The 14,040-nt window shown below is 44.4% G+C and overlaps 1 protein-coding gene across 1 annotated transcript in view; it reads left to right on the forward strand.

The window, feature by feature from the left end:
* The window catches only part of LOC143292266 (uncharacterized), a 20,357-nt gene extending 7,220 nt beyond the window's left edge, over positions 1 to 13,137 (forward strand). The window contains exons 7-13 of the mRNA XM_076602453.1: positions 1 to 1,059; positions 4,742 to 4,887; positions 5,938 to 6,036; positions 7,879 to 8,063; positions 9,234 to 9,401; positions 10,408 to 10,578; positions 11,995 to 13,137. The exon at positions 1 to 1,059 is cut by the window's left edge and continues 828 nt beyond it. Of these exons, the coding sequence (XP_076458568.1) occupies positions 1 to 1,059; positions 4,742 to 4,887; positions 5,938 to 6,036; positions 7,879 to 8,063; positions 9,234 to 9,401; positions 10,408 to 10,578; positions 11,995 to 12,074 (1,908 nt within the window). The 3' untranslated portion in view covers positions 12,075 to 13,137. The remainder of the gene's footprint in view (positions 1,060 to 4,741; positions 4,888 to 5,937; positions 6,037 to 7,878; positions 8,064 to 9,233; positions 9,402 to 10,407; positions 10,579 to 11,994) is intronic.
* The last annotated feature ends 903 nt before the right edge of the window (positions 13,138 to 14,040 follow it).

Consider the following 14,040-nt stretch of genomic DNA (forward strand, 5'->3'; position numbering starts at 1 on the left):
TTGAAGCCAGTAGAACCCCAGGTCTACAGACCGCCAGAACCCCAACCGTTGAAGCCAGCAGAACCAAAGGTCTACAGACCGCCAGAACCCCAACCGTTGAAGCCAGCAGAACCAAAGGTCTACAGACCGCCAGAACCCCAACCGTTGAAGCCAGCAGAACCAAAGGTCTACAGACTGCCAGAACCCCAACCGTTGAAGCCAGTAGAGGCCCAGGTCTACAGACCACCAGAACCCCAACCGCTGAAGCCAGTAGAGGCCCAGGTCTACAGACCACCAGAACCCCAACCGTTGAAGCCAGTAGAGGCCCAGGTCTACAGACCGCCAGAACCCCAACCGTTGAAGCCAGCAGAACCAAAGGTCTACAGACTGCCAGAACCCCAACCGCTGAAGCCAGTAGAGGCCCAGGTCTACAGACCACCAGAACCCCAACCATTGAAGCCAGTAGAGGCCCAGGTCTACAGACCGCCAGAACCCCAACCCACCAGGCCTGCAGAACCTGGGGTCCACAGACCACCGGCAGAAACACAACCTTACAAACCAGCAGAACCTGAGGGCCCCGGATCCCAGCCTGAGGGTGGCAGCATGTTCAAAGCCAAACCCGTCTTCTACTTCACCCCCTCCTCTCAACACAACTCTCAACCAGGCCCCGCGGGGTCCGCCCAGCAACACTTCACACCCGCCGCCCCACCCGCGGCCTCCGTGCCCCAGATGTCTTCAGGGGACGTGGAGGAGCGACCAAAGGACTTGAGGCTGCCGTCTGCCGCTCTCCCTTCCCCTCTCCCTGTTTCTGGCGGGTCGTCGTCATGGGCACCCTCACGCCGTGACCAGATCCCCTCCGCGCAGTTCCCTGTGTGCGATCTGGACGAGGACTTGGCTCGGCTCAGTTTGATCACCTCTCCGGAGTCCGAGTACCCACCTCCGTTCCCACCGGCTCCCGTGGCTCCTCCCCTTCCTCCCCCTCCTCCTCCTCCACCCCCACCACCGCCACCACCTCCTCCTCCTGCTTCTTCACACGCGGCTGATGCTAGCTGGAGATCGTCTCTTCGTAAAGGTTATAAGGTGAGGCCTTGTTATGTTCGTTGCTTCCTCACCAGTATGCGCGTACTCTATCTATCTATCTATATGCAGAGACAGACAGACAGACTCACTCACTGACTGATTGACCGACAGATCGATCTCTGTGTGTGTAGATAATGTACATTTATGTGATCCACTGATTTCTGCCAGAAGAGATAAAGGATCCGCTTATGATGCGTGTGACAAAAGGCAAGAAGAAATACGTACTGCAAAGTGGCGTGGTCTCACGACAATTAATATATATATATATATATATATATATGTGTGTGTGTGTGTGTGTGTGTGTGTGTGTGTGTGTATACAGCCTCGTCCATTATGTATGGCACATACGTGGGCTTGTGGTTATGTGTCACATCCAGTTCATCATCTTTTATGCGACCTCGGGGAGGTTATATGTTTGATTTGCAACCACGTCTGAACACAAATCAAGGTGATTTGTTTCATTCAGTATCAGAATCAGTAGCTCAAGGAGGCGTCTCTGCGTTCGGTCAAATCCACATACGCTACACCACATCTGCCAAGCAGATGCCTGACCAGCAGCGTAACCCAACGCACTTAGTAAGGCCTCGAGAAAAATAAATAAATAAATAAATTGAGTACAAAATAAAGATTGCAAAGGTCCACAAGGAAGCCGTTGTCAAGCCATTCTATAAAATAAAAGAAAAAAGAGAACATAAATATGTTTATATATTTAAAAGAAAGACAGTTTTTGCTGCAGTGAGATGCCTACATACCTTTAAGATATATATATATATTTAAACATAAACAGTTCAGTGGATATTGTCATTTGGAATTGCACGATTGTTAGAAAACGAAGACGTGGCCGCAACTCGATACCCCTGTGTACATGTTTTACATATTCAAAAGGAGGGAAGAACTCCTCGAAGGAGTTTCCTGAGTTCGGCAAGCAAGTCTTCTTTGATTTCGACAATTTAAATAGTGCTATAATATTTGGTCTCATATGATCTATTTACTCAAGACTTATCTTTCCTTAATCATGCGTCAGCATATGCACCTCAAATGTCTACAGGCCGGAGGTCTAACATTAAATTCTTTGAGTCATTGAGTCTCTCTCTCTCTCTCTCTCTCTCTCTCTGTGTGTGTGTGTGGGGGGGGGGGGGAGGGGGGGAGGTTGTCAAACTACACTTTTAATTACCTCTCTCCGAGAATTCGTAGACGAATCACTATTCACTGACATGGTAACAAGCAAAACGTATTATATAGGTTCCATTGTTTTTAGACCGATGGTTCTGGGGAAACGAGAGTCCACGAGGGGGTTGGGGCGGGGGATGGGGGGGGGGGAGGGGAAGAGGGGGGACGTATACAGTCTACTACCAGGGCGTGATGTATAGTTTAAGCTTATTTTGACATATGTTGCCTTCCTCCAATTCTCCGGTTTCTCCCCTTCCCTTTCACCACCCCTGTTGAGATGGAAAGGGGCAGGTGACACAGAACCACAGCATCGACGGGAAGGGGTGGGGGCTATATGAGTGAGAGGTCGAGGGGGTAGGGAGAGAAACCGAACCAAAGTTTCAGGAAATTCCCTCAGGTCCTCGATGTTTGTCCACAAACAGTCGGTGTGTTTGCCAGCCCTGGAGGCACAGATTTAATGTTCCGCTGATGTTGCAAAGTTGCTTGCAGGGAGTGGGTGATAGAGGGGACAACTCGTGGAGAACGCTAGTGGTGGTTTTTTAATTCATATTGCCCCTGGCTTGCCGCTGTGTGTAGTCAAAGTCATGCTCCTGCAAAGCTGATATCTGGCGGCTGTTTGAATGAATTCAAGTCAATGAGATGTATGGTAATACAGGTCGATGCTTTCTTGTGCCATGATGGCGGAAGTATTCACGGTCAGTTAGTTACACTCAGTGGGCTGGCGTCCGAAACGAAACGGAAGCAGACGTACATTATGTCGTCGTATAGTCTTTCTCTTCACATTGTCCATGAGAGAGAACGAACGAACGAACGAACGAATGTTTTATTCAGAAAAGGCCAGAGCCCCTTACTGAAGGGGGATTCATTGATAAATGATAATTAGAAAATGACATGACACAGTAAGATCAGCCAAAAATTTTTAGCACAATATCAACCATATCACCCAAAATAGTCAACACAAATATTCAACTGTACGTAGTCTCTTCAATCCTTCATATATATATATATATATATATGGCTAAGTTATGCAGAGTACATTCCTGTCTTGAAGACATGAGTAACTTGAACCTAAAATTAGACGGATCTCTATAATATTTCGGTTGAATAAGTTTTTGTCTAAGGTCACACAAAGCAGGGCAACATAACAAAAAATGCAATTCATCTTCTTTACCCGGTCCATGAGAGAGAGAGAGAGAGAGAGAGAGGTGGGGTGTTGGATAGAAGTCTAGTGATTAGTAACTGATGTTGTGGCTATCACTGGCCAGTGTGTTTGGAGGAGGGAGTGGGGGGCGGGGGGGGGGGGGGGGGGGGGGGAAGAGGATAGGAAAGGACGGGAGAAAGAGAGGCGAGGATGAGGTTGGAGGCGGGGAGGCGGGGGGGGGGGGGGGGGGGGGGGCGGCTACCAGTAATCTATAACGATCTACAGCGCATGTTCCAAGATGGGAGTGATGCAACGTTTCGTTGCTTGCTCACCTTCGCCAGGGTAAGTGGAATATTGGATGTGAACAAGTTGAAGACAGGAAAGTCGTTCCCGCTTGACGTTACCTTTCATATCTGAACCAGTATAGATGCTTCTGTTCTCTCTCTCTCTGTCTCTCTGTTTCTCTCTCTCTCTCTCTCTCTCTCTCTCACACACACACAGAGAGAGAGAGAGAGAGAGAGAGAGAGAGAGGACATTTCCTTTAGTCAACAATGAGAGCACATTTAAAAAACAACAATGTACTTTCTTCTTCTCCTGTCACGCCCCCTTTTAATAATCAGGAGGTATCTCGCTGTTCGTATCTTTCAGCATGATCGGCTCAAGACATATTCTCGCAAGGGGGTCCTGCTGAGGTGTGGTTTTAGGCATTGTGTGTGGTTGTGAGGTGTTTGACACGTTGTCATGTTTCTGGCTGTTGCAAAGTGTAACTCGATGGTAATTATAGCTGACCAGTCTGTAACTGGTCTTAGATATCACGATAACAGGTTAGGATTGATGACTGGAGAAGCAGTTTTCCCGCTGAGTGTGGCTTTGAGACTGGAGAGGAAGTGTGTGTGTGTGTGTGTGTGTGTGTGTGTGTGTGTGTGTGTTCTCATGTTCACTGCCATATAGCGTTGTCGTGGGTATGTGTCCTGCACACGAAATAATTGTTCTAAACTTTGTAAGAGGATTCATTGGTTCCCAGTCAGAATTTCTTATTCTTTATTAGGAGACAGTGTAGTTTGAATCCAGAAAAGCAAATTGAATATCTCAATATAATAATAATAAATTGTAAAAAACGGGGGCCTGGGGGTGGGGGGTGGGGGTCGGAGGGGGGGGCGGGAATAATTTTCTGATCATTCTCGCTTGAGAATTGAGACCGCCAGTCTTGTATGCCAGATATATTTGAACCACCGTCTAGCTACGAAGTTAATTAAGAATCTTGTTTTTGTAAAGCTTACTGGCTTGTAACAATGGCACGAATGTATTTCAGTTTGTTTTTGGTTTTTTCTTTATCTTTATGTGGTCCTGTGGTGAATATATTCTGTTCAGGATCCAAACGGGGCGCAGTTTGACGCCGCCGTGCAGAGGGAAGAGGAAGGGGGCAGAATCCCTGACGAACTACTGTCCACGGTGCTGAGGTCTAAAGGTGGTCCCAAACCTTTCTCGTACGGGGTGCACCTTGGGGAACTGAAGCAGTGAGATGCTTTTTGATTTTGTCTTTTCTTTCTTTTTTTTTCTTTTTTTTCTTTTTTTTTTCTTTTATTTCTTTTTTTTTGTGAGGAATTTTGTTTGATGTCCCGTCACACATATCGGTGATTGAAGATTATTGTATTCTGTTTTATTGTGTTTACAACAACAACAACGACGACAACACACGATTGTGAATTGTGGAAGAGAAAGAAAGAGCGCATGTGTTTATTTGTGTGTATGTGCGCGCGCGCAAGTATACACAAGCAGGCTTACCTCTGTGTGTGTGTGTGTGTGTGTGTGTACGTGCGGTATTTCGATTTATTTCTTTTTCAATCTAAATTTTGGCGATTTTGTTTTCTCCAAGATTTTCTATTTTCTTTTGTAGAACTATTAGGAAAATTACCTTGTCGAAGGTATCGTGATTGACTGATGTGTACACACTTACTTAAATGGAAGGGAATGGAGATATTTTAACAATTATATCATTATGGAAATGGAATGGATAAGAATGTATACTATAGCGCAATTACTGAAATGGAATATATGGAAAATAATCAGTCGCAAAGAGAATTATCAGTGCTGACGTCATCGATCTGTTTCGGGTGGCAAGTATTATGATGAGAAATGTAAGCTTCCCAAATAGAAACTGTGATGATCTGGATTAGTGTGTACATGGACGCTTTGAAACAGAATATGTGCCTGTTGAGTATACATACACGTGTGTGTGTGTTTGAGTGTGCATGGTGTTCTTTAATTTGATTTAGTGTTTCACTGAATTAAGGCATGCGCGTTACCAGTGTATGTGTGTGTGCACGTGCGTGTGTGCGTGCGTGTGTGTGTGTATGGACGTGCGTGTGTGCGTGTGTGTGCGCTTGTTTGTGTATGGACGTTCGTTTGTGCGTGCGTGCGTGTGTGTGTGTGTGTGTGTGCGCGCGCGCGTGTGTGTGTAGTGTTTTCCACCCCTCGTTCTCTCTTTAAATTTCATATCAAAGACATTACATATTTTGATGTGCACAAAATTACTATGCTGCTGTGTTCTTGCGTCCTGCGTGCAGGAAGATCGGTCCCCCTTCAGTGCCCAAGGCAAACAAGAAGAAAGAGCCCTCCCCAGGGATGTCCCAAGACACCACGGACAGCGTGGCTTCCTACTCCAGGTGAACCTCTGATCTTCCCACAGTAAAGTGGGAAGTTTGACAGTCTATTGCCTGGCGTCCTTAAGGTCAAATTATTCAAGTAGTAAACAGTGGTAACTCTCTCCACACACAAGGTACATAACTTCAAGCCAGTGCTGCTTACGCTACCAATTCAGCTAGCACACAGGTATATAAAAGGTACATTGAACAAACCCACACACTTCCCCAAAAAGGAAGCGCCGGGCTTGCTCTTATACCGTTCATTTGACATGTGCACACAGCAGCAATGACAGAAGAAATGTGCAAACACAGATTAGCTTGTGTGTGGAGAGAATTACCACTCTTTACTATTTGTTAATCATTTGATCTCCTGGCCTCATTGTTTATTAATTTTAAGTTGAAAAAAACAACAACAAAAAACACCGAGGCAACCATGCGTTTGTTCTGATTTGTCCTGTGTGCTCTGTGTGGCTTGTTCAGGATTAAAGAGGCTATGCCAGTCTTGAATAAAAGCTAATTTGTGTTTGCACATTTCTTTTGTCTTTGCTGCTGTGTGCACATGTCAAATGAACGGTATAAGAGCAAGCCCGGTGCTTCCTTTTTTGGGGAATTGTGTGGGTTTGTTCCAATGTACCTTTTATTTGGCTGTGTGCCAGCTGAATCGGTAGCGTAAGCAGCATTGGCTTGAAGTTATGTACCTTGTGTGTGGAGAGAGTTAACACTCTTTACTATTTGTTAATCATTTGATCACCTGGCCTCATTGTTTATTAATTTCAAATTATTCAAGGCTGAAGTCTATCTTCTCAGAGGGAGAGACCCGTGTTTTTATGGCGGCCGTGGGAGTTAGGGTGGTGGTGGGGTGGTGGGTTGGGTTTGTATTGCTTGCAGTCAGCGCTGGTCGCCAGTGTCGGAGAAGTGGTCCACGTTTGTTGTCCTGGACCAACAGTGAAGCAGGCTGACCTGTCATTGTTCTGGTCACGTCTGTGGTGGGGGTGGTAGTAGTAAGGGGGATGGGGTGGGGGGCGGAGGAGGGGTTGACACACATTCCACTAGTTATGCAAAAAATGTTTTCATGGGATCGAAAGTGTGGAAATGTAAACACGTTTATTCTGGACACGTCTGGTGGGGGAGAAAGTCACTCACACTCCATCGGTTCTGGCAATAAAATGTTATTATAGAATCTCAGTGGGGGGGTGTAAACACATTTATTATGGTGACGTGTTCTCGGGAGAGAGTAATTCACATTCCGCAGGTTATAATACGGAGGTGAACCAATAGGATTTGTTGTGGGTGTGTACACAAAGGCATCGTGTCGGTCTTTCGCTGGTGTTTCAGCCTGGGAGTTGTGTAGAATGTGCGGTTATTGAGGGTGTGGGGATGGGGTGGGGTGGGGGGGGGGTCTTTCCCCATGCGAGAGTGCCACCTCAGAATCATGGTCTGAGTGTACGTGCTGGCTATATCTGGCTTAAATCAGTTCGTGTCTAAGTCGCCTGGACGTCGGTCGCTAAAATTACATCACAGCTCGTGTCACTAGGTTGATGTGAGTTTTTGTTCGTGGAAGTGATTTTTCAGTATTAAACCTCTTAATGGCATACCTGGTGTAAGATTGAGGAGAAAGTCTTATCGCAGACTGTACATGGATGGGTCTGTTGCCTGTGTTGTTTCCTGGACACTCTCTCTCTCTCTCTCTCTCTCTCTCTATCCCTCTCTGTCTCCCCTCTCTCTCTCTCTGTCACTCACTCACTCACTTTATTCATTCCTTCGTTCATTCACAAGTCAAACGGACCGCGACTGAACAAAATAACCCAGGCACATAATGGTCCCAGATGATATCTCTAACCCATTTCATAATACTGATGACAGAAAACCCTCAGCGGGCTACGTGCAGTCAGACTACAGACGGAAGCTCCAGGAAGGGCCGCGGGCGGAGGTGGACAAGTCATCCCTGAACGTGCACATGGGCACCAACCCCAAGAAGCAGTCCCTGTCCTTCAAAGTCCTCCAGTGGATGACCGACACAGAGAACACGCCCGATGAGGAGGAACCAGGTAGGTGCAGTGTCTGTGGATGTCTTCAGAACGAGAGAATGTTTTATTTGAAGGTCGAATCACTTTCACAAAATTAATAAGGTGTTCGAGTTTATACAAAGTTTTCTATTCCAGTCCATGTGAAAGGAGTAAAAGATGTAGAATGATTTACGCGTTGATATTTGACCCTCAATCGAGAAGGTGCTCGAGAGATATTTAGTGAATAAATGTCTTGAGTTTATTTCAAATGCTGTCGAAATCCATGAACATTTTCCAGAACGGTAAATGAATCAAAAGGGTGTATTTTGAAGTGTCTTTATCTCACTCTATGGTGTGTGTGTGTGTGTGTGTGTGAGTTGATATTGGTGTGTGTATTTGTGTGTGTATGAGTAGATGTAAATGAGATATATATATATATATATATATATATATATATAGAGAGAGAGAGAGAGAGAGAGAGAGAGAGAGAGAGATAGATAGATAGATAGATAGATAGATAGACAGAGAGAGAGAGAATAAACATCATCAAATTTTGAAAAGATCAGGTACTCACGTAATGGTGGTGACAAACCATCACTAACATACACAAAAGAAACCTCATGATGAGAACGACAAGCATGGCTCTTAACATCCGCAACGACAACCTGACGCCGGGCAACCACAACCAACAAAGCGCGAAGAGCTGCAAGAAGAATATGTGCTATAGCAACATGTCTGAACAGATCAACAAAAATATGCACTATAGCAAGTTGTCTGTACAAATCAACAAAGTGGATAACGGCGATGTACTGACTGACGTGGACTGTTTCAGTTTCAGTATCAGTAGCTCAAGGAGGCGTCACTGCGTTCGGACAAATCCATATACGCTACACCACATCTGCCAAGTAGATGCCTGACCAACGCGCTTAGTCAGGCCTTGAGGGGGAAAAAAAAGAAAAAAGAAAAAGAAAAAAGGTAGTAGTAATAATAATAATAATAATATAAAATAAAATATAAATAAATAAATAAATAAATAAATAAGATAACAATGATGATAAATAAGCAAATAGATGTAAAACATGAAGACACACATTCACATATACACCCACACATGCATAACAGATATGCACCAAGCATGCAGTTTCACAGATATGAAAGCACAGTTAAATACATATAAACGTACATGAGCTCAGTGGACTGATGACTGCCCAGAGCCCAGCTCCAGGGGCCGGCGGGCGCCCAGAGACCCCACGGTGCACAACGCGGAGGACGATGAGATGCGTTTCTCCGGCCTGCACCCCAGCACCGCCATCCCCTCCCGGGCCTTCCGACACCTGCACGCCGACCTGCCGCCCGCCCACCCACACAGCTCTGCTACAGGTATGTGGTGGTGGACGTGATGGTGGTGGTGGTGGGGTGGTGGGGGGGGGGGTAGCGTGCTGCTGTGTGTCGTTATTGTGTGATGATGGTGGTGATGATGATTATGATATGGATCCTTATTGTATTGTATTGTATTGTATTGTATTGTATTGTATTGTATTGTTCTGGACTTACTGTCCCCCAGTAAAGCGTCACCTATTTCTTTTTTTCTTTTCTTCTTTATTTTTGTTTCTACAGGCTTATGTTGTCCTCTCAAAGTGGATTTTTATTTTCTACAGAATGATGCCAGGGACAACCCTTTTGTTGCCATGGGTGCGTTAAAGTGTATGCTACACACGGGATCTCGGTTAAACGTCTCATCCGAATGACTAGCGTCCAGCCCACCGCCTAAACTCTAATGGAGGGGGAGCAAATACTGGAGAATGTGGGATTGGATCCCGTGCGCTCAGATTCTCTCCCTTCCTGTGCGGTCGCGTTGCAAGACCAGTGCTCCACATGTGTTGTTTCATGGGAGGCGCACACAGGCAATTTAATTACGCCTTCAAAGTGGTATTTGATGATGATGATGATTATGATAATAATAATAATAATAATAATAATAATGAGAGTAATGATGATAACAGTGACAATAATATCATGATGTTGATTATTGTTGTTGTTGTCATCATCATCATCATCGTCATCATTATTATTATTTTGTTTCTGTGGGTGGTGCATTCGGACCCGAAATAACACCTTTGCAGTCGGCTGTGCTATAGGCAACATGATATCATTTTGGTGGGTGGGTGGTTGGGTGAACTAATGGGGTTGGAATGGGTGCCCCCCCCCCCCCCCCCGCCCCCCCCCCCCCCCCCCCACCTTGGAGTGAGAACTATACAGCAAAGAAGTAAACGTACATGCTGTTGTTATTTGTGAATATTTCTATGTCATTGAAATGAGGCGCCACGAAGGTCTTAAACCCGACGTGTACTGACACTTCATCATTTACTTTACTCACACGGTGCAGCGGCAGCGGTCCCTGGTCAGCACGAGAGATGGGAGGAGGGGGTGGCGGAGAGCCAGGGGGGTGAGGAGGAGACGGACATCAGGTACAGAGGGGGCCACATCCCTTCCAAGATCTTCCTCACTCTGCAGCAAGCTGTGGGAAACGACACGCCCCTGCCGCCTGCTCCCATCGGTCAGTGAAGAACTCCTAGGGCTACAAGCAAGGCTGTAGCATTTTCTTTTGTCGATCGCTTGATGGGCGCCACAGACAGGACTAGGCTGGCTACACACGAACACAAATACTGAACCACCAAACACATATATACAAAGCTCACTGAAGCCCCAGCATGTACACAAGTTGACAGGCCTCATCCAATTAAAACTCATACACAAGCTGACAGAACCCCTGAACCCATGCACACGCCAACTGTCACAGATGATTTTTTTTTTTTTTTTTTTTTTTTTGCTATTTGAGAAGTGGACGGGGGAAAGTAGGGATGGTCAAAGAGCGGGTACACATGTGGTCTGGATGCTTGTCATTCGGATGAGACGATAAACCGAGGTCCCGTGTGCAGCATGCATTTAGCGTACATAAAAGAACCCACAGCAACAAGAGAGTAGTCCCTGGCAAAATTCTGTAGAAAAACTCACTTCGATAGGAAAACAAAATAAAATTGCAGGCAGGAAAAAATACCAAAAATGGGTGGCGCTGTCGGTGTAGCGACGCGCTCTTCCTGGGGAGAGCTGCCAGAATTTCACACAGAGAAATCTGTTTTGACAAAAAAAGAATAATACTGATACTTATAAACCCCTGGAAGATCCGCCTCTGTATTCCCCGTTTCATTTGGCATGATATTCAAGACATACAAACTTTAATGTATACCTATCCTAGTTTTAAGCACACACACACACACACATTCACACACGCACAAACACATACACACTGGAACTTATCACATATTAAAACAAAATTATTCCTATCTAGAATATTCTGTCCTGTTTTCTTGCAGTTCTGTACCTTATGTATTTTAGGCAAAGTAACCTTGTCTCTTATATCAGTATATCAGGCAGCATTGTGTAAAATAGCTTATTTTGTATTTCCTTATGGAGTTCACAGAATAGGCATGTTAATTTCGTGCTGAACAGTGTCATCATCATCATCATCAGTAGAGTGTCCACAATCAACAGGCTGATTATTCTGACACTTTTAAAGGGGAGGCGGGGGGGCGGGGGGGGGGGGGGGTATGCAAAAAACAACAACAAAAAAACAACAACAAAAAAAACACACACACACTACTGGTGGAGTTCACGAGCTCCCAACGTGAACACGCCAAGGGACGCAGCTCCAACCACAGCCTCGGTCAAAGTATCGTTCCACTCAGAGATGGTTCGCGGGAGGAACGAGTGAATTCGGTAGTCCTGTAGACAGTGAAGTCTAGCAAGCTGCCTTGAATGTGCTCTTCTGTCCCTCTTCTTGGGTGCTCTCAATTTTGGTTCCTGGGATTTACTAAGTTTTCCATGTTCACACCATCATTGCTAATATGAAATTATTCAGAAACGGACTGGCTCATCCACTCAGTGTTCCTGACCCATTGTTGTCTGTTTACAGAACAGCGGAATGGAGACCCTCTCCACAATCACACAGCCAGACAGCCCGTGTACGAAGAAGAAGGTGCAACCGATTTCTAGTCATTATGTCAGCACAGTTTTACGTCATGGCGATGAAGTCACATACGAGAATGATGACGTCAGTTTGCATGATTTTTTTTTAAGCATACACTATTAACTATTAACCCTATGATGTTGTATTTACTGTTAAGGAAGAGGTGTGAGCGAGAGAACGATTCTGCTGTTATTGTGTTCATTAGGCTTAGCTCATTATTAATGTATTTCTACAAATATCAAAATGATAGTCTTTTTTTTCTTTTCTTTTTTATTTTTTTATTACTCTGTTAAGCTTGTGCTGCCTTGTTGGATGAATGTGTTAGTACGACTTAATACAGAGACCAGACACAACCCAGCGAAGTGTCATTGACAATGATGTTGTACAACACCTGGGCACATTGATTGCTTTTTTTGTGATTGTATTCAACAGATGCGAGTGATATAGTACCTACTATACATCATATGCGTGAGTGAACGGAAGCTTTAAAGTACTGCTAACGGTTGTGTATTTGCAGTATAATTGGTGTCCCTGATAGTTGAGTATTATTTCCACTGAGCATAATTTAGTTATAAATGTAAGAATGTGCCTTAAACTCAAACTGACTGCACAAAATTATTACAGTTCATTGATATTTTCGTTGATATTATGATGTAAACTCGTGGTTTGTTCAAGAGAAGATTATTCGTGTACGTGTGTGTTGTTTATTCACGCCAAATAAAGTATTGGCTGCTGAAGAGATTATTTGAAGAAGAGGAATGTATGCTGCATCACAATCGAAGTGTACAGCGTTCACACTGTGAATGGATGTGAAAGAATTGTTTGTTTGAAGTTGTAGAGGTTGACGGATGTAGTGATATGGTTGGTATAATGACGGTCTTGTCAATTTAGTTGTATTTATAGCAGAAATTTCACTATTCTTGCTTGTACTTTGGAGGTATCCGGTTTCAAGCTTTAACGAAGGGAACCTACCTTATTGTTTGTAAAACTACGGGGAACGTAGTAGTCTCCCTTAGTTCATCATTTCTGAAACTCCGTGTACTTTTCGCCTGGTATGGTGGGAATGCGAGAAGGTTGTGTTTTTGGGGTTTTTTTTTGGGGGGGTGGGGTGTGTGTTTTTGTTTGTTTCCTTGTTTGTTTTGTTTGTTTGTTTGTTTTTTGCTTTGTTTTTTGGTTTTTGTTTTGTTTTTTGTTTTTTTTGTGTGTTTTTTTGTGTGTGCTTTTTTTTTCGTTGTCTTTCAATCAGCGACTTACTTGCTGAACTCGACGATGATGTAGTGTACTTCTAAGCGCTTGGATGAGCGTTGTCTGCTAGATGGACTGGCATTTACAACACATAAATAGCTAAGCTAGACGTTTTGTTTGCTGCTGTGGATTCTACAGGCCACAAGTTTTCATACTTTTTATTTCAAATAATTATTATAGTTCTGCTGTTTATTCATTTTGGACCCACACGTTTACATACTTTTTATTTCTATTATCATCATTATCATTATTACTATTAACATTATTATTATCATCATCATCATCATCATTATTTCGTTGTGTTCTGTTCATTTTTAGTGTGCACTTGTGAAGGAGGGAAAGTTTTCATGCATGCCAGAATATCCTGGAATGGGTTTCTGTGTGGATTGGTGTGGTGGTGTGTGATGTGGTGTTGTGTGTATGTGTGTGTGTGTGTGTGTGTGTGTGTGTCTGTGTCTGTGTGTGTGTGTGTGAGTGTGTCTGTGTATATGTGTGTGTGTGTGTGTGTGTGTGTGTGTGTGTGATATAGCTGGCACGGCGTTATATGTCTTCATCATTTCATGACTCACACAGCTCAGGAGTGACAGATACAAACTGTTGTGCATGATGTAGACTATGTCGCTGTCTATTGCTTGCCAGAAAACAAATAAACTTAGTCCCAATTTGTTTGTGTATGTGTTTTGCTTTATTTATCAGTGAACGTTCCAAACACGTCAGCACCACCAACCCACACTGACACACATGTAC

Source organism: Babylonia areolata, chromosome 18 (genome assembly GCF_041734735.1).
Source record: "Babylonia areolata isolate BAREFJ2019XMU chromosome 18, ASM4173473v1, whole genome shotgun sequence".
NCBI classification, from domain to species: Eukaryota; Metazoa; Mollusca; class Gastropoda; order Neogastropoda; family Buccinidae; genus Babylonia; species Babylonia areolata.